The 23,873-nt window shown below is 44.8% G+C and overlaps 1 protein-coding gene across 1 annotated transcript; it reads left to right on the top strand.

Annotated features, from left to right (window-relative positions):
• The first annotated feature begins 3,286 nt into the window (after positions 1-3,286).
• Positions 3,287-13,538, top strand: PTGR1 (prostaglandin reductase 1). The gene is made up of 10 exons (XM_009882124.1): positions 3,287-3,323; positions 4,005-4,111; positions 5,189-5,234; positions 5,945-6,004; positions 7,215-7,382; positions 8,765-8,882; positions 9,173-9,328; positions 10,935-11,040; positions 12,138-12,256; positions 13,212-13,538. The coding sequence occupies exons 2-10, from the start codon at positions 4,006-4,008 to the stop codon at positions 13,320-13,322; spliced, it is 990 nt and encodes a 329-aa protein (XP_009880426.1). The 5' UTR covers positions 3,287-3,323; position 4,005; the 3' UTR covers positions 13,323-13,538.
• Positions 13,539-23,873: the final 10,335 nt, after the last annotated feature.

The following is a 23,873-nucleotide window of genomic DNA, read 5'->3' as shown; positions in this document are numbered from 1 at the left end:
CTGACAACAAAGTAGTTTTACAGCGCCATCGTTACTGCTCTTGAAGCTGAGATGGTGGCTATCACATGCTTAGTCCAGTAATGCTTTTACTAGACCCCACAAATGTTGTATCACTGCTATTTATGCTTTAGAGCTCTTTAATGTGCTTAAGCAACATAGTCCTTACCAGTTCTTATGATTTTATATCTCAACATACAAAGTAATCATGGTTTGTTAACCTGGAAACTGGTTTGTGAATCCATTCATCAAGCATGTGTCTTTGTTCTGTTTTCTGTTTGTTTGGTTTGAGGCTTTTTGTTTTACAGCCAACAGAAAACATCCCTAGCCTTGAAGTGGCTGTAATAATGCGATTTCAGTAGAAAGCATGAAGTGGTCAGCAGAAAATTTGTTCCATTGCCAAAGTTAGACCTAAATGTAATAAAAGTGGTTGTGTTGTCTTGTAGTTAGAATTTTAGCCATTTTCATTAACTTTAAGGTTGTTAGCATTAAAAGTTAGTTAGGCCTGTTAACTATTGGCATTAGCTGAACATCTGATATAAGGTCTTGCTTATGACCATTTTGTTATGTACTTGGCCAGATAGTTGGCATTGGGAATGTTTCTTCACCAGTATCTGAACTTTCTGAGACATTCTCATGGATAAGGAGGGTTCTGTCCGTGAATCGTATGAAAAGAACACCTAATCAAGAGAGCAGGTGGTGTTGTCTGTCTTTGAAGTAAAAGCAGATGAGCATACAAACTTTGAGGATGCTACTAATCTACCATGTTTTGAAAGGCCTAGCCAACCTGGCAAAAAAGTGAAAATTCTGGGTGTCCTAAACTGAACCTTAATTATAATACTAAAAATCATGCCTGTAGGCCAAGATGACCCTTGCTCATGTGGAGACCCTTTCCTTGCGCAGGTGCAGTAAGTGAGAATGACATAATCAATATTATGATCATATGATCATAATATCAAATTACTGACCAGTCATTGTAACTGGAAGTGTGCTACCTTGTAACTTTCGTGTATAAATATGACAAGAAGGCTGGCATGGGGTGTGCATGATTTGTGGAAATATTCCAGGGTGCACCCTGGCCAGAATAAAGCAATGTCTCCTCTCTAAACATAGTCTCTGTGTTTCAGGAGAATCGTGACTTAGACCTTTTTTGCCGGTAATGGTTTAGTGAAATTAATCTTTCAGTATTGTTTGTAGGAGGCATGATTGCTCTGCTGAAAAAATTACATATCGCAAAATGTAGAAATTTTTCATAGGAATGTGAAGATTTGTGTGAATGGGAGGTCTGAGCATGGAAGTACCAGAAGAAACAGCAGAAGAGAGGTAGAGATGGCCAATACTAATGGCACCTAGATTTGCAGATCATCAGGATTACAGCATATCTTTGTGCAGCTTCATAGAGGACCAGATAGTGAAAACAAAGGACATCCTAAAACAAGGGACAACATGTTCTTGTACTCAGACTAAAGTGAAGAATCAAGCTATTAAGAGATGGGGGTGGGAACGTAAAGAACAGGGCTGGAGCCTTGAGGCACACAAACTTGAAAGAAACAAAAAGCAGGAGGTCACTATTGATGACTCAGAGGTGGGACAGGATGGAAGACAAAGCATTTCTGAATCACTGTTGGCTCCCAGGGGGTACAAATGGCACATCAGCGCATGGGTGCCAAGCTAGCCAGCATCCCTTGTCCCTGTCATTCGGGGCTGGAGCACTTGGGTACCTGTGTCTGAACTCCGGGCATGCTGCTGGGACAAACACCTCTTAGTGCTTGTGGGTATAAATGAGTGAGCAGGGTCAGTTTTATATTGCTCCAAATTCACCTTTTTCTCCTGTAAGCTCCTTTGCTAAGTTTGCTTTGTTGTTGCTGCAGTGTCACAATATAAGGTAGTAATATAATATAATTGATACCAAAGCAAATGCAGCAGCAGATGGAAATGCCAGGGGAGTGCCACCAGATTTTTTTCTTTTTTTTTTTTTAAGAAAAAATGTTTGCAGGTCAGATGGAGTTGTTGCAGCTAAGTTTTCAGTAACCTTGGTTCTTGTGATTTTATGTGGGATGTGAGGAATGTTGGCTTTGGCTGCTCACTTAACAAATGCGGGATGCTTTGATAGTAAGCTTGATGATACTTCTTTCATTTTGTGAAAGACCAACCTGTCCTGATACAGGTGATTTCCTCAGCACACACTTGTAATGCAGGAACCCTTCACATGTGTTGTGTTTTTTTCTCACTGAGGAACCAGGAATATCCCTCGTTCATCACAGAAAGCTGCTGAGTGCTGATGAGTTTCAGGGTCTGGTGGCTTTTGGTTTTATCTAATTAATGGAGAGGTTGTCCTGTTCTCCCTGGTCCTTGCTTGTGTGTCTTTAAAAAGTTTTGTTTATTTTCTCCAGTCTCTGTCCCTAATTGGTACTTTTGTCTTCAGGTGTTTTGTAGTTGAACATGCTGCTACATATTGATCTCAACACTTTCTACCCTTCATATTCTACTTGAATATTTTCAAAAGAAGAATAAAAGCTGAAGACAGTCCCTGGACAAAGTCCTCTGCCATGTCACGTGCCTCATTGCAACACAGTTGATGTGAAAGGCCAAAGCTTGCTACTGTTTCTTAAGGTGGCTCTGCAATGCACAGAGATCCCAGCATGCAGAGGCGTGGCTGCACAAGCTCTGATCTTTTGGTGTATGCAGTGGGAACAGTGAAGATGTCAGAGCAAACACTTGGATACAGGTGTCCTTTCAGAGCCTGCTCTCACCATGTAAATGTCATGGTAGTGTTCCTTTGTGATAGTGGTGTATGTATGGATCATTCGCTGTGTTAAATGATGGATTGAACGATGAATTTTGTATTCATTTTTAATTAGATATTTTTTCCTCAGTGGCAAAACTCTTAAGAGGTTTAGGGCTGGACTGGTAAAATGTGATTTGAAGAAACTCCTACTCCAAGGTATAGTCTCGGTCTTCAGACTGCAGTATTTCATCGTTTCTAGGACTGTGGGTTTTGTGTATTTAGCCTGGCATGGTACAGAACATTCCTGTGCAACTGGCTGGGCACTGAATTGGAGCAGTCTGTAAGGGTGATCTCAGATCTTAATAGGAGAAGGGTGACTCACATCGGGTGTGCCTCGTGGAAGATTTACTGAGGGTTTACTCTTGCTCCTGGGGAAGTGGACTGGGGGCGGTACCTGCTCTGTTGATAAAAGCAGATGTCTTTGCCTTTTACGAGGTGTGTGTGACTGAAGGAGTCCAGCCACTGAGTGAGTTGGGTGCAGAAGGCTATTGACTGGCCTTGTCAGCAGAAGACGAAGTTTTCTACCTGCCTGCTCTAAGTATAAACTTCTGTTTCTTTGCCTTTGTTGATGCACTTGCTTACAGGAAGGGAAAAGGGGCTGTGAGGGTAAAAGGAATGCAAGTAATTTGTTTGTTTCCATCGTGTGTGGAAAATGCTGGTGACAATGTGCTCCTGGTTCCAAGCCCTGAGCTTGGCAATTGGAGAAGCATTTTCTTTAAGCATAGGGGGTGTCACAGAAAGCAGTCTTTCTTACCTTTGTATTTCTCACTTGCACTTTGGTTCAAGCTTGTAAAAGTTTAGGTTCAGTACTCACCCCATGTAATCATGACAAAAGAGTGAGTTTAAGTGTTTTATATTTTTCCTTCCATGATTTTATTTCTCCTCAAACTAGTAGATTTTCCCTTTTTGACTTCTTTAGAGTGGGAGCTATACATCTTGCCGGGGCTGACTTCCCACACCAGGGCTTGCTGCCAGCAGGCGGGAAGGTCTGGCAGGTCGCAGGAAGCTCTGGGTTGCTTAGGCAATAAGGGGGCTTTTCATAATGTTTTCTTGATCTGGCAATATTGCCACAGGATGCAAGCAAAGGGTGTCTCATGTGACAGCACTTTATCAAGATACTGTTCTGCTTCATAGAGTCTAAACTAGCCCCCATAAGCAGCGCAGCACCACTGGACTTCTCTTTGACAGGTGCTCTTTGGCTGTGCTGTTTGTTGCGGAGGATGGTGACTGCCAAGGCGTGGGTTCTGAAGAAGCACTTTGAGGGCTTCCCCAAGACCAGTGACTTTGACCTGAAAAAGATAGAGCTGCCAAACATAAAGGATGGAGGTAAGTGGAGTACCACCTGGTTTTATTTTTTTCTGGAGGTTGTCTGTTTGCTTATGAATGTGAGTCTAACTGTATGTTTCTCTGGCTTGGATTTTTGAAAATGGGTTGGCACAGCTTGTGGCAAGCCATACACCTTAGCAGAGAAGGGTGATTGCTCAAGAACATGTATGCTGATGGGTTTGGTGGTTTTAGACACACTGCATTCTGATAATACCCTTAGAAACAGCGGCTGAGCTCTTCTAACTCCAGCACGCAGCAGCTGTGGCATGTCTTTCACAGTCTCACACTGCTACTTCCAAAAATTTCATGCCTGTGGATATTTAAGAAAATTCAGTAATTTCTTCCTTCCCATTTTAATCCCTACAGCAAGAAAAGGCATAACTTCTTACTAGAGTAACACTTTTAAAGAAGATGGCCTTTCTTCTTATGTTACATGGCCATGACTGTTCTTCCTGCTCACTCTGAGTGATGGGAAAATATTTAAATCTGAATATATTTCTAGCTTGTACTAGCTAGACCACTGCAGCACAGGCAATGAAAGGTATTAATATGTGGAGTTGAACAGCTAAAACTACTGTGTGAATGACAATTTAAATTAAAATTTGTTTAACAGTATATTTCACAAGAACTAGTGGTAGTAGAGACAGTAAGGTAGATTAAGCTACCTAGAAAAGACAGCCTAATGCTTTCTGTTTAAGGCTTCAAAGTAGTGTTTGTATTGACCTGTGCCAAGGTTTCTTCTCTGCTGGTTGAATCATGGCAAGGCATTTTATATCTGGGTCGAAAGTATGTTTTTTGGCCTCCTGGCCTCCTGAGCCTTCTGTAGAGAGAGGAGGCAGATAAAGAAAAGAAGCTAGCCTGCTAAAGAGACAGTACAGAAAGTGTCTTTTGTAACAACTCAGAGATAATCCAGACAATGTAGTAGTCTTTTCTGGTAGTTTTTCCCTAAAGGATGATGGGATATGGGAGTTTTGAGCTCTCAGGAATTCCTATAGCTTTTGTTGTAAGACTGACTTGTGGAAACTATGCTTTACTTTGCTGCTAATGCCCAGGAATTTGCTTTGTCTTTTGTTACAGAGTTGCTGCTTGAATCAGTGTTTCTCAGTGTTGACCCTTACATGAGGTATATCTTTTCCTTCTTTTATATTGCTGACTAAGATACCTCAATACCTCATCTGATCTCCCATTTAAACCTCAAAAGAACATGTACTGGTAGTATCCCCTGTTGCCAGAGTCCCAGATGGCTTTGTCAGCTTTCTGTAAAATGTGTGTAAATTACAAGACTCGCAGTATGGAGCTGTGTCCAATTTAGCCAGACATTAGGATAATGATGCTGCAGCCCTAGACTTCTTTCAGACTGTGTTGTTGTTGCTTGTCATGTCTCTTCCACTGGAATGCAACGGGATCAAATGAGATTGCAGCCCTGTTGCAGTAGCTGCTTCACTTATCTTAACAACCTGTACTTATTCTAAGTAGGAAATTACTGCTATTCGAGCATAGGGACACTGGGTCGTTTGAAGAAGTCTGGTGAACCCTAGTGTCTGAGATGGTTCTTTGGAGTCTCAGCCTTCTTGTAGTGGTGGACCCTGCTGGGAAGATTAATGCTATTGTGTCCCCAACACTGTAGGCCAGTATTTGGTCAAGAAGGGATGCTCAAGTAGCTGGCTATTGAAAACATCCAGTTATGTCATTACAATGACAAGCTCTTTGTAATGTGTTTAAGATCACTGCTTTTGCTTTCTTTCTGGGTCAGACAGTAGCTAGTAGGAGACATAGTGTATCTGGAACATTGTTAAATTTGCTTACAGTAAGCCATCTCTGCCTATGTTACAGACCTTACAGTCGAAGGGACATGAAGGAAGGGGACATAATGATAGGCACACAGGTTGCGAGGTAAGATCTTCAGTTCTTGTTATCCACACACATGGCAGATCTCAAAGGAATGTATTGACATTCGAGACAACCGGCAGCCTGCATTACGTATTCTTGACATGAGTCTACATACTTCTGCAACTGTATTCTTATTTGTAATTGGTTGGAACGTGGTTTTGCCTTCTTGGAGTGCACTTAGGCCTCTGATACTGTCTGTATGTTATTTCTGGCAATAATATTTTCAAAGGAAATTTTTAGAAGCATAGGCTTGAAGGGCTGACCATTGTACTTGTCATAAGTGTCAACTTCACATTTTAAAATCTGATGTGCTAATAATTGCATGCCAGAAACCATGCATGGTATCTACTCCTGCTGAGAATACCTCAGTGTCACGTAAGATACAGCTCTAGATATAGCTAAAGGGTTATCAAACCTTAAATCCGTAATTTCCCAAGCTTGTGGTAATTTAGCTATACAGATGTTTCCCTTTGTCAGCTTGCTCCTGCTGTGCTGCCTCTAAGTTGCTGCCCAGGAACATCTGTGGCCTTAGATTCTTGTGTTTCTCTGCAGGAGCACGGAGGGCTGGGATAAATTAACAACCAAGTCTGCTGAACAGATATTTTCAATATTTCAAAGCTGCTTACCTACTCCTTCCCAACATAGTTTTGCCATTGGGCTAAGAAAGTTGAATTTTCATTTGGCATAGAGACTCTGCAAGTATGGACTTCTCCCTGTTAGTAGATACTGCATTCGTTCTGGTTTCGTTACCCCAAGACATTCCATCTTCAGGATCTCAAACTTTAAATGAGGTGCAGCTTGTCTGAGAAGGGAACTGCTTGTTACAGCCTATCTGTGACTCCTTGCTTTTCCAGCCTTTAATCCCAGCATCCTCTTTGCTGCCTTATAACTCACAGAAGCCTAGTCTGAATTCATACCAGACTGGTGCTAGGCAAACAAAAGTCGGCATGCATGTGGGAACATTGGATTTGTTGTGGGCAGGGCTGAGTCTACAGTCATCTTGCCCAGTATTCTCCTGGTGATGAGAGATTGTAGACATTTCTGGAAACACATCAGAAACCTGCAGCATCAGCAGGTGTGGGGTAAATGTCCTGATGTGAAATATTTCTTTTCTCCCGCATCACAGGGCAACAGGAATAAGGGAGGGAAGAGCCAGTAATGATTTGTCTCTGACATGGTGTTGTTTTTTTTTTTTTTGACTTCTTTTAAACAGGATTGTAGAAAGCAAGAATCCTGCTTTCACAGTGGGGGCCTTTGTTGTGGCTAGAAGTGGCTGGAGAACTCATTTCATCTCTGATGGGAAAGACCTACAACTCCTTCCATCTAGTTGGCCAGAATCACTCCCCAGATCTCTGGCTCTAGGGACAGTTGGCATGCCAGGGTGAGTTTTGAGATCCAGAGACAGCTGTCCCGTGGATTTTAATGTGCAGGATGTTTCTGCCTATCTGTATGAACTTCTTCCCGTCTCTCATTCTGCCAGTATATCATCTGCTCACTCTGGTAATAAGCATGTATTTTTCCAGATGCTCTTACCAAGTAGAGGGCCTGAAGTTTGGCCCATCCTCTAGATCAGAGAAGATTTACCTTGGAGGTTATGGTGCCTCTCCTTGAGGGGTTGTAATAAGACAGGAAGAGGATCCAGGAGGTGCTGGAAAGAATCCAGTTCAATCTGAATTTTCCTCAGTGGAAAGACTCAAACTTCATTGGCACCTGGACTAGTCTGCTTTTGCTGATTGGGGTCTTCTGCTGTCACTGTATTTCCAGAATTGCCTTCAAAATGACAGAAGGTAGCTGTCATATCGTGCAGCAAAACAGGTCCTTTAAATTGCGCTGCAGCAGACAGAGCTGCTGTGCTTCAGAATCCGTATTCACTACTGCAGTCTCTCAGTCATCTTCTCATATTTCTTCTCTCTTTCTCTGTAGTTTGTATGGGAAATCAAGACTTGGTCGGTCCTGTTGACACAGAAGGCTTTCAAAAGGATTGTAAGATTATGTGTGATGCAGAACTCAGATTTAATTTTAACATCAGACAAGATGCATGTTTTTTCCAGACAGCTGCTAGATGGATTCAGTTCAGCCTTTCAGTTTGGACCAAGTGAGAAACTCTAAGCTTGAATTTAGAAGTTAAAAGAAAAGGTTTTTTGGGATTCTGGGCCAATTGATCACATTGCTTCAGGAAGCTTGCAGAGCATGATGTCATAAAGTATTTATTCGATCAGTGGAACATGCTTGAGCTAAACTTTAGTGTTTCCTACAGATTACTATTCACACAGTGGCCATAGTTCTGCACAGTAGTCCTCAGGAGCAGTGTGCCCAGCAGTTCTGCAAGGTTTTGCCACCATTTTTCTTTCTGCTAGCTTTGATTTGTGATGAGTATCATTTAATCTGTGCCTCAACCTTGTAGATACCACCTGGCTACTGACCTCTAGCTTGGATTTACTCTCTCTTCCAGTGTGTAACTGAGTTGTCACCTTATGGAGTTATCTCTGTGTTTCTCCTTTTGGCTAGTGAGCACAAGGAAAGCCGTTTTCACCAAAGGTAGACTTCTGCCACAGCATCCTGTTTCCCAGTAGTGTATCTGTATTTTTTCTGGGATGGCTGCAAAAACGCCAAATTAAGAAGTTTGGGTTAATTTTTCTATTTCATAAAGAATGAGGAAAACTGAATCTTGTTATAGTTGTGACAATATCTTGCTTCAATGTGGTCAAATCACATCTGTGATTGTCTATTTGTCACTGAGCATTCTTGCTTTTTTTTTCACAGCCTCACTGCATATTTTGGTCTGCTGGAGGTCTGCAAGATGAAGCCAGGAGAGACTGTGCTGGTTAATGCTGCAGCTGGCGCTGTGGGCTCTGTGGTGGGGCAGCTTGCTAAAATTGGGGTGAGTGGCTTGAACTGCTTGTACTTGCTCCTCAGAAGGCTCACCTGGGAGACAGGAGAACAAGGCCATGAATGATCAGTAGGGCAAGCATCCCAGTAGGGATGCCTACAGTAAATTCTTGAGATGGGACAAGCTCCTGAAGATGCAGCAAAGCTAGCTGAATGTTTCCTAGAGCTCAAGAACTCATATGGTGATGACAGCCTGACTTTAAGGGTGAGCCCTCCACCCAGCACTCTGTCAACCTGTGTTGTGAGGAGATATTTAGAAATGTTTTTCTCCTTTCCTTGCAGGGTTGCAAAGTGGTTGGCTGTGCTGGCTCAGATGACAAGGTTGCCTATCTGAAAAAAATAGGCTTTGATGAAGCATTTAATTACAAGACTGTTAAATCTTTGGATGAAGCACTGCGTAAAGCCTCTCCTGATGGCTACGACTGTTTCTTTGATAATGTGAGTTTGGAGAGAGGGCCTTGCCCTGAGCACTGTCATTTTCCTTAAACTACAGCAGGAACTCAGTATTGTATACACCTAATTGAAGTCTACACCAAGAACTTGATATTGAGTTCCATCTAATTGAGAAATTATCTCTGTAAGAGCTTATTGCTGTCCTTCTCTATAAGAGCTTATTGCTGTCCTGTTCCCTTCCTACACTTATTTCTACAGCTGATCTTGGGCAGTAACAGAAAGAACAAAGACCAAAAGGCAGAGCTGGATTGTTGGCGGTGTTGTGAATGGAGAGAGAGAAGCTTATCTTCACTCTCTGGAAAGTATGGCACATTTTGGGGAGGTGAGAGTCACAGTTAACATTTAACTGATGCTGAACAGAGAGAGCTCCAGTCCATTCCTGGCCCCACCTTGGACCACAGGCAGTTCTCTGCTATTGCTGGGAGGGGAGTGAGCGTGACCATGTGACATGGTTCAGGTGGCTACACCGGTACCCGTAAACAAAACAGTTGCAAGGCCCACTTGTAAAATTGCTGGAGTGGCGCGTAGAGGGTTTCTGACCTCTTCCAAGTACAATTGGAGTTAGTGGGGGCTGTGGACTGTTATCGATAGGTTGTTTGAATGTGACCATCTTGTTTTGAAGGCTAAGAGAGTTTAACAGTACAGATGCAGTCAAACCATATCAGTTTGCCTTCAAGCCAGAGAACAAGCCCTGGCTTTTTTAATTTCCTAGTATAGATAACCTATGCGTTATACCTAATAATATAATACCTGGCACAGGCGTATTAGCTGAGATACTGGCCTAAAACTCCCTGGCTAGCTATCTGGTTTAAAGGGCAGCCATCATCACCCCTTTAGTATGTCTTTCTCTTGGCGGTCTGTCCACCAATCCAGGGATGATGGTGCTGTTGTTCTGTGTGGATTGCAACACACCTGCCTTGCCCTGGCAATTGATGTGAATGCGTGGTGCCAGGGCAAAGCACTTGCCCCTGTGGCAGGAGCTCCTGTTTGCTTTGCCTCACCCTTCCAAATTTCATGTCTTGTGCTGTTATGATCTTAAATATGTTTTATGGTCACATCTGTTTCCTTCCCTCTCACTTCCAACTTTTGTGCAGAGCTCTCCCCTTCGGTAAATTTTCTCACAGCTTTTCTCCATTAAAAGCTTCTCAAGCACAGCACGTCCTTATTTGGGAGAAGAGAATCATTAAGTAAAAACTTAACACCACTATGATGTGAAGAGATAAAAGTGCAGACTGCTGTGAAGGAAAAGCAGAGGTGGTGCTTCTTAGTGTCCCTAGACATGCCCCTTACGAGGAGGTATCTAAGGGCAAATACTGCCCAACGCTTCCAAACCAAGCTTTGTGAAGCAGATTTGGAATTGAAATCAATTCCCTGGGTTCATAACTAATTTTCAGAAGAGTGAGATCACGTTCTCATAGGTGTTGACTAAGTGTAAGGGTTTCTGCAGCAACTGAATCTTTGGAGTAGTGGAACTAACCTCTCCACCCCTTATTTGAACCTGTTGGTGCAACAATGCAAGGTTGGCAGGTTTTGGCAGTCAATGCTAAACACTGGATTCTCTCTAATGCTGCACTTACTCTGGTCGTTGTAGGTGGGTGGAGAATTTTCCAGTATTGCTATCAACCAGATGAAGAAATATGGAAGGATTGCAGTCTGCGGAGCCATCTCTCAGTACAATGACTCCGTGCCTCAGAAAGGTGTGGGCCTGCTTTCTTGTGTCCAAGTTTATTTCCTGTTTGGTGATGGCAGAGAGAAAGACATAATGGGAGTCTCTTGAGAATTTATTGGTTGTTAACATATACCATTTGAGTGTTTGTATGTGTGTACATTTGGGTAACTAACTGCTGCTCTGGCACAGCGGGAGTGTGACCACACTCCTTGTGTGTACATGCAGTCATCCCTGTTTGTGCACACTTGTATCAAATGGACAACATCAGCTGATTAGAAACAAAGGAGAGACTAAACTGCTTAAACCAGGATTCCCCAGGGCTCTAAGCAGATACAGATCAGTAGAAGGCAGTTGTGGTGGTATGATGCCATTTACACAGTATGTAATTTTAGATGAGCGAATGGATTTCACCTGGGGTTTCAGATGAGGCAGCTTAGGACGTTTGGTTTTTTTTTTTCCATAACATTTCACCTACTGGTGAATGTGGCTGAGATTAATATTCACTTTCAATAGCATTAAGTTGTCCAAATTTGTCTTCTTAAAGAAATGAGAGGTCTGAATTCTCTTTGACAGCTGACTGGCTTTGGACTCCTAGATCACTTTAAAAATGGGACAGGCTTTTTGAGAGTGAGGAGACTATCACATATTTTTATGATTGAGGGAACTGTTTTTTAATGTGTATAACTTTCTTGAGATTTATGAAGAGCATGAGAGTTTGGCAGGCTATCAAACAAGCTGTCAAAACATTATTTCCAGTGTTTGAAGTGTTGGGCTGAACACCCAACAATTCTAGAAAACAATTGATTCAGAAATAAAATGGCCTCAGCTTCACCCAAGGGGCTTCAGCTGAGGCCATTTTATTTCTGAATGAAACTGTTTTCAGAAATGTTGGGTGTTCAGCCCCACAGCTTTACAGATCAGGCCTTTGTTTCCCTGGGTGGCTGTCTGTCCATGAATCCTTAGTCTTTTGTCCTGAAAATTCTGTTTGGAAAAAATAGCAGTTGGTTCTGGCCGAAACCAAGTGATTCATTGGTCTTTCCTGGCTAAAAGCTCTCTTTATGCATTGGGTCTTATTTTAAATGAAACTGACATTGCAGGTCTTTTGCTGGTTCCTTTCTCTTGCAGGGCCTTACATCCAGGTTCCAATGATCTTCAAAGAGCTTCGAATGGAAGGGTTTATTGTGTCCCGCTGGAATAACCGCCGGGAGGAAGGTTTGAACGCACTGCTAAAGTGGGTCGTGGAGGTAAGGAAGGAAGGGGTAGTTTTCTGTAAGGTGTACTTACACTGTAACTTCCCTCTTTGCAAGGGGTCTCTTGTCATAGCTGTTGAGGTGAGGTCCCAGTGTAGTACTTCCTTCCACCTGACTTGATCTTTGAGCCTTTTGGGGATAGTCAAACCACAGTGAATGTGCCTGATCCCTTCTGCTTTCTTGAGACCTGCGGTATTAGCTTGTGGACTTAGATATATTCCACAATACATGCAGGCTTTCAAAAAGGATGCTTCCAGAATAATTCAAAACACTTCTCCGTCAATGAAGAGTTTCATATCTAGAGTAATTCATCTCTTTCTCATTCAAAAGCCTCCTTTCATTTGTACTATGAGCAAGGGTTGCTACTGTAGTGTAGTGCTGAAATTACTGGCAAGAATGGATGTTTTTATGGAATTGGGAGCTGGGCTTTAAAGGGACTTAAAGGCAATTTCTTAAATTTTATTTTTCTAAATGCAGGCTGAGTTTAACACTTGGTTAATGGCTGTGAAGAGCTTGTGAGCGTGAACACTAAAGGCTAAGAGCATCTAGCTTTTACATACATGAGGATTTGGGATGGCTTAGCTTTTGATCACTTGGATTTGCAATTCCATACTTCCTTATGGGTAGAGACAGGCCTGGCTTTAGGGAAATAATCCCCTACCTGTCCATTGTTTGGGGACCAAGTAGCACTAAATCTGTCCTGGTGTGTTTTTATGGAGTGACTTTTGTTTCCTGTTATGACTCCAAGTGGAAGGTTTTGCAACAAAAGCAGATCCTCACAACAGCCTACCTAGTTTTGCAAAGTTACTCTGGTGCATGCCAGTTTGTGTGTTTCAGATGAAACATACAAGCTGGAGGAAATTTGGTGGCAGTTTAGTCTCCTGAAGATGACAAAAACTAGGCAGCTGGTGAATGAAAAATCAGCAATTTTCTTTCTTACTTTTGACAGGGAAAAGTGAAGTGCCATGAACAAGTCACTGAAGGATTTGAGAACATGCCAGCAGCTTTCATTGGAATGTTAAAGGGAGAAAATCTTGGAAAAGCCATTGTAAAAGTCTGAAGGTCACATATTCCTGGGACACTGGCAGAGAATGTGATTCTGTTCAGTGCTTTTAACTCACTGATGGAAAGGCATGTTTCAGTCTTTTTGCTGGATGTTTGGTGATGATAACATCTGTTAATAATTGGGCTAATAAGTGTAAGTATATGCCAATTGCTTTGCTGTTGAAGAACTTTAGACTTGCTTCCCAAAGCTACACAAAAGCGCCTTAAAACTGCTGAACATCATCAGAACCATAACAGATTTAATAGTTCCTTGAACATTCTATGAGTTGGCTTGTAGAAAGCAAAAGCAATTCCAAAAGCTTTGCCAGCTGATGGCACATCTGATTACTAATGTTTACCCATCGATTTGGCCCAGAACTCGGCAAGAGGGATTTTTTTTAACCAATATCAAGGAGCAGAGAACAGGCTAACAACAGCTCGGGGTTCCTAGCTTCCTCACTGGCTGGCTTTTTTTTTTTTTACTTTTCTCAGGAAATGGAGAGATATCAGTTGTTCTGAGATTATGGAGAGAAAAAATAAATCTGTTAATGGATACTTTGCTTGTCTTATAGTTCTGTTTGTGGAATGCCCTCCACGTCTTTGTGGTTAACACAGAGTGGCTAAAATATTACAAGGACTTATTTATCCCAGCAGATCTCACAGTACAGGTGATATGGATAGGTCACTTATTTCCTTGAGTAATTAGGCTATTGGTGTCCAAGCTTAGAGTTGACCTTGCTGTGGTGTTCACCCTGGCTGTCCTGGAAGATGAGATCAATATGCTTGCTCTAGCTGTGTTAAATTGGTGTCCAGGACCCACATGGTGCTAAGTGAAGGAGGCATGCAGATTAGTAACAATAAATATCTTAGATGTATTGAAAAAGCCAGAACAAGAACCTGTTACTACAGGATACAGACAGGTATTGAAGGTGATGGTGATCCATCTTGAACCACTGTGGAGGACTTCTTGGTTAATTTTTAGGTCTCATTGTTAATCTGTGAAGAGGGATGCAAAGTGACCTTCATGTCTTTGCAGTGCCAGGATTAGATGCTCTGTCTGTCAACAAGAGGACATCACTTACTTCATGTGTAGATCAAATGATACTTGTTAAGTGGACTGAACAAAAGACACATCCTGAAATACAAGTTGACTGGCCACTGGGGAAATAATGCGTCTTGGCACAAGAAGGGGAGAGGTTCTGGTTGCTTTGTAGGGTTTTCCGAGGAGAAAGACTTGCCCATTTGGGTTAGCTCCAGTGCTGTGGTTTTCAGCTAGCCTCTGACAAAAATCTGTGGATTAATACTCCTGCGCAGCATGGAAAATGGTAAACCAGAAAATGGAGTTTGTTGTCAGTAGGCTTTGGATCCACTGGGTAGAGGTCTGCTATGTTCGGTGTTTTTTTATTGAGAAATAGAATTTCAGACAGCTTTCAAGTCCTAAAATTCTGAATTGTAAGTCCAGTGAATTCAGAGTGTCTTGTTTCAAGTAAAGTTGAGATTTGGGAATGAACTGAAAATAGCCACATAGAGTTCCCATCCCTTTGGTGAGAGTGCAGAAGGAATAGTCAGTCAGAATAGTTCTGGCTCTGCCTGCTTTCTCATAAAATACTGACCTGTACATTCTCCTCACTATCTGTGTATAGATTTCATGCTTCATGAATTGCAGCTGATTTTGCAAGGCTGTTTTACCCCCAAACCATAATGTTTTTTTGTAAAAACTACCTGATCAAGAGTCCCTCCCCATCTTTCCTACAGGCTGCCTTTAAGTACTGGAAGGCTGCTATAAGTTCTCCCTGGAGCCTTCTCTTCTCCAGGCTGAACAACCCCAACTCTCTCAGCCTGTCTTCACAGGAGAGGTGCTTCAGTCCTCTGTCATCTTTGTGACCCTACTCTGGACTCACTCCAACAGGTCCATGTCCTTCTTATGTTGGGGTCTCTAGAGCCAGATGCACTACTCCAGGTGGGGTCTCAGAAGAGCGGAGCATAGGGGCAGAATCCCCTCCCTCACCCTGCTGGCCACACTGCTTTTGATGCAGCCCAGGATGCGGTTGGCTTTCTGGGCTGTGAGCACACACTGCCGGCTCATGTTGATCCACTCCCAAGTCCTTCTCCTCAGGGCTGCTCTCAATCCATTCTGCTCCCAGGCTGTATTTCTGCCTGAGATTGACCTGACCCAGGTGCTGGACCTTGCACTTGGCCTTGTGGAACTTCATAAGGTTCCCAACTCTCAAGCCTGTCCAAGTCCCTGAGGGTGGCACCCCTCCCCTCCAGTGTGTTGACTGTAGCACATAGCTTGGTGTTGTCAGCAAACTTGCTGAGGGGGCACTCAATCTCACCATCCATGTTGCCAACAAAGATGTTAAACAGTGCTGGTCCTAGTACTGAACCCTGAGGAACACCACTTGTCATTGGTTGCCCCTTGGATATCGAGCCATTGACTGCAATGCTTTGAGGGCAGTCATGTAGCCAATTCCTTATCCACTGAGTGGTCCATCCATCAAATCCTTGGATGTTGTGCGGGACAGTGTCAAATACTTTGCACAACTCCAGATAGATGATGTCAGCTGTTCTTCCTCTATCCACCAATGCAGTAACACTGTCATAGAAGGCCACCAACTTTGTGCACATAACTTGCCCTTAGTGAAGCCATGTTGGCTGTTACCAATCACCTCTCTGTTTTCCATGTGCCTTATCAGAGTTTCCAGGAAGATCTGCTCCGTGATCTTGCTGGGCACAGAGGTGAGACTGACTGGCCTGTAGTTCCCTCGATCTTTCTTTTTTCCCCTTTTTGAAAACAGGGGTTATGTTTCCCCTTTTCCAGTCAGTGGGAACTTCACTGGACTGTCACGACTTCTCAGATACGATGGATAGTGGCTCGACAAGTTCATCTGCCAGTTCCCTCAGGACCTGCGGATTAGTGTCATCAAGTCCCACGGACTTGTGCACCTTCAGGTTCCTCAGATGGTCTCGAACCTGGTCTTGTACAGTGGGCAGTTCCTCATTCTCCCAGTCCCTGCCTTTGCCTTCTGTGACTGGGGCGGTGTGGTTAGAGCCCTTGCCGGTGGAGACTGCAGCAAAAAGTCATTGAGTACCTCAGCCTTCTCCACATGCCGGATAACCAGGCCTCATGTTTCCTTTCGTAGAGGGCCCACGTTTTCCCTAGTCTTCCTTTTATCACTGACATAGCTATAGAAGCTTTTCTTGTTGCCTGTGATGTCCCTGGCCAGATTTACCTCTCTCTGCGCTTCAGCTTTCCTGACCTGATCCCTGGCTGCTCAGACAATTTCTCTGTATTGCTCCCAGGCTACCTGTCCTTGTTTGCAACCTCTGTAGGTCTCCGTTTGTGCTTTTGAGTGTATCCAGGAGCTCCTTGTTCATCCACACAGGCCTGCTGGCATTTTTGCCTGACTTCCTCTTTGTTGGGATTTATCACTCCTGAGCTTGGAGGAGGTGATCCTTGAATACTGACCAGCTTTCTTGGGCTGCTCTTCCCTCCAGGGCTTTATCCCATGGCACTCTGCCAAGCAGATCCCCGAAGAGGCCAAAGTCTGCTCTCCTGAAGTCCAGGGTAGTGAGCTTACTGTGCACCCTCCTCGCCGCCCTAAGGATCTTGAACTCCACCATCTCGTGCTCACTGCAGCCAATGCTGCCCTTGCACATGACATTCCCCACCAGCCCCTCCTTGTCAGTGAGAACAAGGTCCATCATAGTTACCTCTCCTCGTTGGCTCCTCTACCACTTAGACAAGGAAGTTATCATTGACGCGTTCCAGGAACCTCCTGGGTTGCTTATGCCCTACTGTGTTGTCCCTGTAACAGACAGTAGTGTGGCTGGGGTCCCCCAGGAGAACCAGGGCAGCAAGGCTGCTCCTCTCTGTCTATAGACGGTCCCATCCACTTGGTCTTCCTGGTCAGGTGGCCTGTAGCAAACCCCCACTATAATGTCACCTGTCCGGGCCCTCCCTTTAATCTTGACCCATATGCTCTTGGTCTGCTCCTCGTCCATCCCCAGGTGGAGCTCCATGCACTCCAGCTGGTCATTGACATAGAGGGTTACACCCCCTTCTCATCTCCCCTGCCTGTCCTTCCTGAAGACCCTGTATCCTTCCATTTCAACACTCCAGTCATAGGAGCCATCCCACCATGTCTCCATGATGCCAATAAGACCACAACCCTGCAGGCATGTGCATGTCTCTAATTCCTCGTTTGTTCCCAATGCTAAGTGTGTTTGCATAGAGGCATTTAAGTTGGGCCCCCGATGAAGCTGACTTACTGGCTGGAGTAGTTAGTATTTATGCTGCACTCCAGGTGCTCTCCTGCTGACCTGTGACCCTTCTCCAGATTCTTGGCATCTGTCACTGGTATTGGCATCATACTGCTAGGAGTGAGATGGATTGAGGTTCCCCTCCCCCGGCAACTCCAGTTTATAGCCCTCTTCATGAGATGGCACACCCCTGATCAGCGATGCTCTTCCCCTTCTCTGACAAGTCAAAGTCCTAAAGCTTACAGAGAGATACCTGAATTTGTCTACAATGTGCTGATGAAAATAAAAAGGGAATATTAAAAACACTGAAATATTTTTGGCATAAGGTAGGCTGAAGGTCACAAAACCTCAGTATTTCTCCCGTCTAGTGAAACAAACTAACCCTGTGAGTATAGTCAGTGTAATGGAGTTGAACAAGGTGCCAATGACCAGCAGAGAGCAGACGTGCAGCAATGTGTTGCCCTTTGTGCTGTTACATGTCTACATGTGCTTTGAGGCAGAGCATGGGTAGTACTATGGCGGTCCAGCCTGTCCTCTGCCCACTGCACAAGTCCTGTGAGCAGCAAACGCTGGCTGCCACCACCCTTCCTCCAACATTGTCACTCTGCAGCTGAGCTTAAAGGCTTTCTGGGAAAAGGTGAGCTCTTGGTGGCCCCACTGGCTGTCAGGAGGTGTGCAAGGAATTGCCTGGGGCTAGGTCCTCCTTGGTGCTGCAGCAGTCCTCCATTGCATGCATCTGCAAAGGTGAGATGAGTGTCTACTCTGCCCATGGCGCAGTGCCCACTCCTCAATGGCCCTGCAGCTTGGTGCTGTGCTGATAGTCATCTCTGGTCTTTTTGTGCTGCTTTTCTCCAATCCACGTGGCCATGTCTGTGCTGCTACCTAAGTTACACTTAGCAAGTAGGCTTGACAGTGGGCTTTCTGAGGCCGTTTAGACCCTAACTCACTGAGGATATGAGAGCAAAAGGAAGGGTTCTATTTAGTAATCTGAAATGTAAACAGCTGCAAGCTTCATCATCTGTTGGCTAAATAGCTCTTCACTTAGACATACCATTATTTCCAGAGTAGTGGTTTGAATGCTTAATGCCTTATGTTTGCCCGTGCAAAATAAAAGTCTCTTGGTTAGATGTGTTCCAGTCTAATAAATATTGCAACTTTTATGTCCTATTCCTAAGCAAATTCAAGCTGGGGCTGGGGGCAATTACCTGCCTGAGCTCAGGACACAGTGGGGACCAGCCTTCAGGAGTTCACCATGGCCTGCCACGCCAAGGGTGGCCTCAGGAAGCCCTGGGAATTTCTGCAAAGAGCTGTGGGTTGCTGAGACTGAGGAGCTACTCCTGGAGTGCATCGTGCCTGCTGAGCTTCTCTCATGGTCCTCTGGGGTGGGTACCCACAGGAGGGGACAGGACAACACAGCCCAGCCACAGCACCCACTCTCATGTGAGCACTGTTCCCCAGCTGAACCAAATCCAACCTTAAACCCCCCCCATCACCTCTGACACAGCCTGCACTGAAGTGAGCATGACATACTTCAGACACTTTGCTCTCACAGTCCCTGACTGCAGGTATTCATCTCACACCCCACCCAGATAGACAGCGTAAGCTCCAAACAGGTCCCTCACAGCTCTGCTTGCTGCTGGCCGTTACCTACAGTGTGGGGAGATGTCTCCTGTCCTCAGCCCCTCATCAACTAGCTGAACATGGGCTCTGCTTCCTAGTAAGCAGAAAGCCTTTGGGGCCATCCTGCTAAGTGACACCAAAACTGACCACTGCATTTCCCTAATCAGTAGGCTTCACAGTGCCAAGGACTGTTCATGGCACCAGCCCTTGCTCTTCACCCAGGCTCCTCCCTCAGAGGAACTACAAACAGATGCAAAGAAAGGTGAAAAACCAGACTTGATTGCTTCCCTGAGGAAATGTCATGGTCTGACTCAAGTGGAGGGAAAATGACCCAAGCCTGGTCTAAACCACTTCCTTTGTGGAAGCAAGTTGCCTTGCTTCTCCACCTCCCTAGAGTCTGTTCACACTTCTGCCACATCCACCCTACCCCAGATGCTCCAGTTCCCAGGGGCGGATAGCAGGAAATCACTACCCCTGTACTCAGCACTGGCAAGACCCCAACTCGAGTACTGTGTTCAGTTTTGGGCCTCTCACTACCAGAAGGACATTGAGGTGCTGGAGCATCTCCAGAGAAGGGCTACAAAGCTGGTGAGGGGTCTGGAGGACAAGTCTTATGAGGAACAACTGAAGGAACTGGGGTTGTTTAACCTGGAGAAAAGGAGGCTGAGGGGACACCTTATCACCCTCTACAACTACCTGAAAGGAGGTTGTAGAGAGGTGGGGGCTGACTTCTTCTCCCTGGTGACAAGTGATCAGACGAAAGGAAATGGATTCAAGTTATGACAGGGGAGGTTTAGATTGGATATTAGGAAAAAATTTTTCACTGAAAGGGCTATTAGACATTGGAATAGGCTGCCCAGGGAGGTGGTGGATTCGCCATCCCTGGAGGTGTTTAAACGAAGGGCAGATGTGGCAGTTTGGGACATGGTTTAGAGGTGGTTTTGTCAGGCTATGTTGATGGTTGGTCTTGATGATCTTAAAGGTCCCATCCAACCTTAGCAATGCTATGATTCCCATGCGTTCTCCTCTAGCCTATTACCCAGAGATACTACCATCACCCCAGTGCTGTCAGCAAGAGAAAAGCACAAGGCATCCCCAGAACCAGTGTGTGTATATGTATAAACATGGACAGTCACTGCCACCATGTGGGGATTCGCATCTGTCACAAGTTTGTCTTCACCATCTGCAGGTAAACATATGGCTTCACCTTGTACATCTACCAGCCTGGACTATCTCAGCTTTACCTCTCCACAGAAGGAAAAACTGCATTTCATGTGGATGTGCCTCCCCACTATCACCACAAGACTTTTTTCCAAGTTCCGCAAACTCATCTAGTTGATCCTTACCAAATCTGGAGGCACCTAGCTGGGTATGCTTCTCACCTGCATGAAACTTCCATTGAAAATAAGGATGCCATGGCATGGATGAACCGCCACCCAGCTAAACCCAGTACCCGCTGCCTCCCCAGAGCTCCCCATCAGACTCCTTCCTGCCATAGCTTTGTGCTTGGTCTTCTGACTGAGGAAGACCTACAGATAAAGGTTTTAGCAGCTGGGCTAGAGTTGGTATACAGTTATTGCTTCAGATGAAGAGCAGAAACTCCATGCCATGACCTGGTGCCCTCTCCATCCTGCACTGCCTGTTGTCAGCATGTCCAGGTATTAGGTTTGCATGGGAATGTTTTGGTAGTGGGGTTTTTTGGTAATGGGTAGAAAAAAAAGGCTGCAAGAAGACACTAGAAACTGCCACATCAGAGAGAACCAGACAGCTGGCTCCAAGAAGGACCCATGGCTGACCAAAGCTGAGCCTTCTGTGATAACATATTTGAGAAAGGGTAAAAAGAAAAGCTACACAACAGCAGCAGAGAGAGCAACAAGAGTATGTGAGAAAAACCACCCTGTAGGCACAAAGGTCAGGGAAGTAGGAGGGGGAGAAGGTGCTGCAGGCACCAAAACAGATATTCCCCTGCAGTCTGTGGTGAAGACCATGGTGAGGTTTAATTGCAATAAATTAATTTTGAGTCTATTTTGCCTGTAACTGCCCAGTGATCTCTCCCTGTCCTTATCTCCAGCCATGAGCTTCTCTGTCATTTTCTCCCCCTGTCCTGCTGAGGAAGGGAGAGATCAGAGGGGCTTGATGGGCACCTGGCAGCCAGCCAACGTCAGCCCACCAGTCAGTCTCTCCCACCCCTCACCAAGGGTCAGGGACCAGCACTACCAAGGTCTAGCAAGGGTTTCACCAGCATATTCCTCCAGCCAGTTCCTCGGGTGGCTGAGAGTTGCAGGTCACAGAGAACAGCACAAAGGAGCTGCTATGCCAGTTTGTTGGCATTGGTAAAACAATAAAAGCTGGTTTTTGTCTAGCTGTTTGCTAGATCCAGCTAGTTTTGATGAATGAACAGCAAGAATTTAAACATTAGAATAATTACAAATACTCTTACTGGAATCATTTGAGGAGGAAGCCAAGTCTAAGTTCATTCAGGTCAAAAAAAGAATGAAAAGCAGATGGTTAACTGAAGTTCCGCTGGCTGCTGCAGGAGAGGTGGAAGAGATGTGCAGGTGTTAAGAGAATCCTTCCCCAAGCGCCTGTCTGCAGTTTCAGATGCATGGATGGAGTAAAGGAGCATCACCAAGTCACTGCAACCTAAAACCACAGTTCTCTTGTCCACTCACTGTGACCCCTTGGCCCTCCCTTTCACAATAGCCGTCTCTCATTAAGCCCAATCATTCCAGCCATGTGTTCTAATTGCTGTGCTCAAGGAAGTACTTCTCTTCCTGTTGGCCAGCCCACTGTAAGCAAGCAAGCTATGTAACAGGCCTGCAGACAAAAACATCTTGCTCTACTGGTCTGACAGCAAGATGCAAATCCCAGCCGTTCCATAGCCAGATGAAACAGACTGCAGTCATCACCTGAGGGGAGGAGAACTTATTCCTGAAGCCCTTATTACCAGAAGCAGCCTTTATACCTTGTTCCTTTGCTGTGATGTACCTCAAGTTTCTACCAAACATTCAAGTCAGATGGCCATCTACCACCTCCCTTTAAAGGCATTTTTTCAGATCACTGGATGAAAGCAGTCAGCTTTGTTCATGCAAACAGCAGATCACAGAGCTCAATGAAAGACCAACTCTGCTGCACTACTCTCTGGCATATGGTAATTCTGGTCTCACTCCTCCACCTAAAAACCAAGCAAGCAAAAAACCCCACACCCACTGAGCTCTCCAGGGTTAGTTAATGCCCGTGTGGCAGGGCACATGGCCCAGGATTTTACCCCAGCTACTTGTGCCCATTCCATTTAGGGCAAAACCTTCATTTGCTATATCTAGGCTTTGTTAAAGGCTGAAACCCCCTCTTCTTGCCTGTTGGGAAACTCAGCCCAGTTCTCACCCTGAACTGTTGTTCTCTTCCCAGTAGGGGCACTGCCCACTGTAGGAAGTGACTACATATCGCAGCTAGGTATAACCATTAGGCTTTGCTTTCCATCACCTGTAGTGACAAGGACCAACTTCAAACACTCAAAAAATTCTGGCAGAACTACATATTTGAAAAGAGAATGCTTGCTGGTTCCCTTCACCTAGCACACAGATCCTCACTGCATATTCCTCAAAGAGCCAAGCCTTAAAAACATGTCCTTTCAAATAAGGCTGTGCAAGGCATTTCCAATCACACTGTGCTTACACGCCAGTTCTCAGAGCAGGCAGATACTGCAGCACAGGAAGCTGAAGACTCACTGTACTTTTAAGAATCGCTTTGGACCCTCACTTTCAGCACAAGAGTTATTCCAGCCTTTCTGATCTTTCCCAATCCCACCTTGAGTTTACAGTCACTTGTCACCTGGGTCTTCCCTGGCTATTGCAGAGTGGCATCTTATCAAAGGAGCAAAAGCATTAAGTCAAATGCAACACATGAGCAGCATTTTCCATTAACTGCACTTTTCCTCTGCTGCAACAACCCAGTCCAGCCTCACCTCAGAGAAACACTTGACGCTGAAGCAGATCTTAGTAGCTTCCTTATTTCTTAAAGATGAAGCTGGATTTTAGGGGCTGCTACAGAACTTCACCTGGACTTTTCACCTGGATTTTTAAAGCCTTTCTTGCTCCCAGCTGCTGCCCAGAGGGACTAAGCCGGCCACCCAGGAACTGCTTTTAAAAGCAAAGCTTGTTTGCAGATGGTGTGATGTTAATGGTACATTCTTGCTCCAGCTTCATTTCATTCTCTCCTCACAAGTTTGTCCATGGCAGCACTTGTGGTAGTGGTTTCCCACTTACCTGTGTGAATAGACTTCTAAAGACACAGCTGTACTCCTCAGTCAACTATCCAGAGCAGCACAGAAAACATTATGCAAGGAGAAGGACATGCAAAATCACAACCCAGAGCTTACATCCAAGAAGATCCTTGACAGCTCATTCCCAACTAAAGGGTGTGGTCACTTCTTGGACTAGAAAAATCTTGTTTCAAACAGGGAACATACACAGCAAGCTGCGAAGGCCCCCAGTCCGCAAGAGCCAGGAAATTCATGCATGCTTGTGAAATGAGTGTAAGTCTGAGTCACACATGAGCTCCCTACCACAAAGACAAGAGGCTCACTCATTCCACTCTGTCTGCATACATAGCAGGAAGTCTTGCTTTTTCATCAGTGATACTCAAAGAGTGGCACAGCTCACCTACCTCTAACCACAGCATTGGG

This window comes from Charadrius vociferus, unplaced genomic scaffold, assembly GCF_000708025.1.
Source record: "Charadrius vociferus isolate BGI_N301 unplaced genomic scaffold, ASM70802v2 scaffold693, whole genome shotgun sequence".
NCBI classification, from domain to species: Eukaryota; Metazoa; Chordata; class Aves; order Charadriiformes; family Charadriidae; genus Charadrius; species Charadrius vociferus.
Note: the sequence above shows the minus strand (reverse complement) of the source record. Positions and strands in the feature narration are given on the sequence as shown.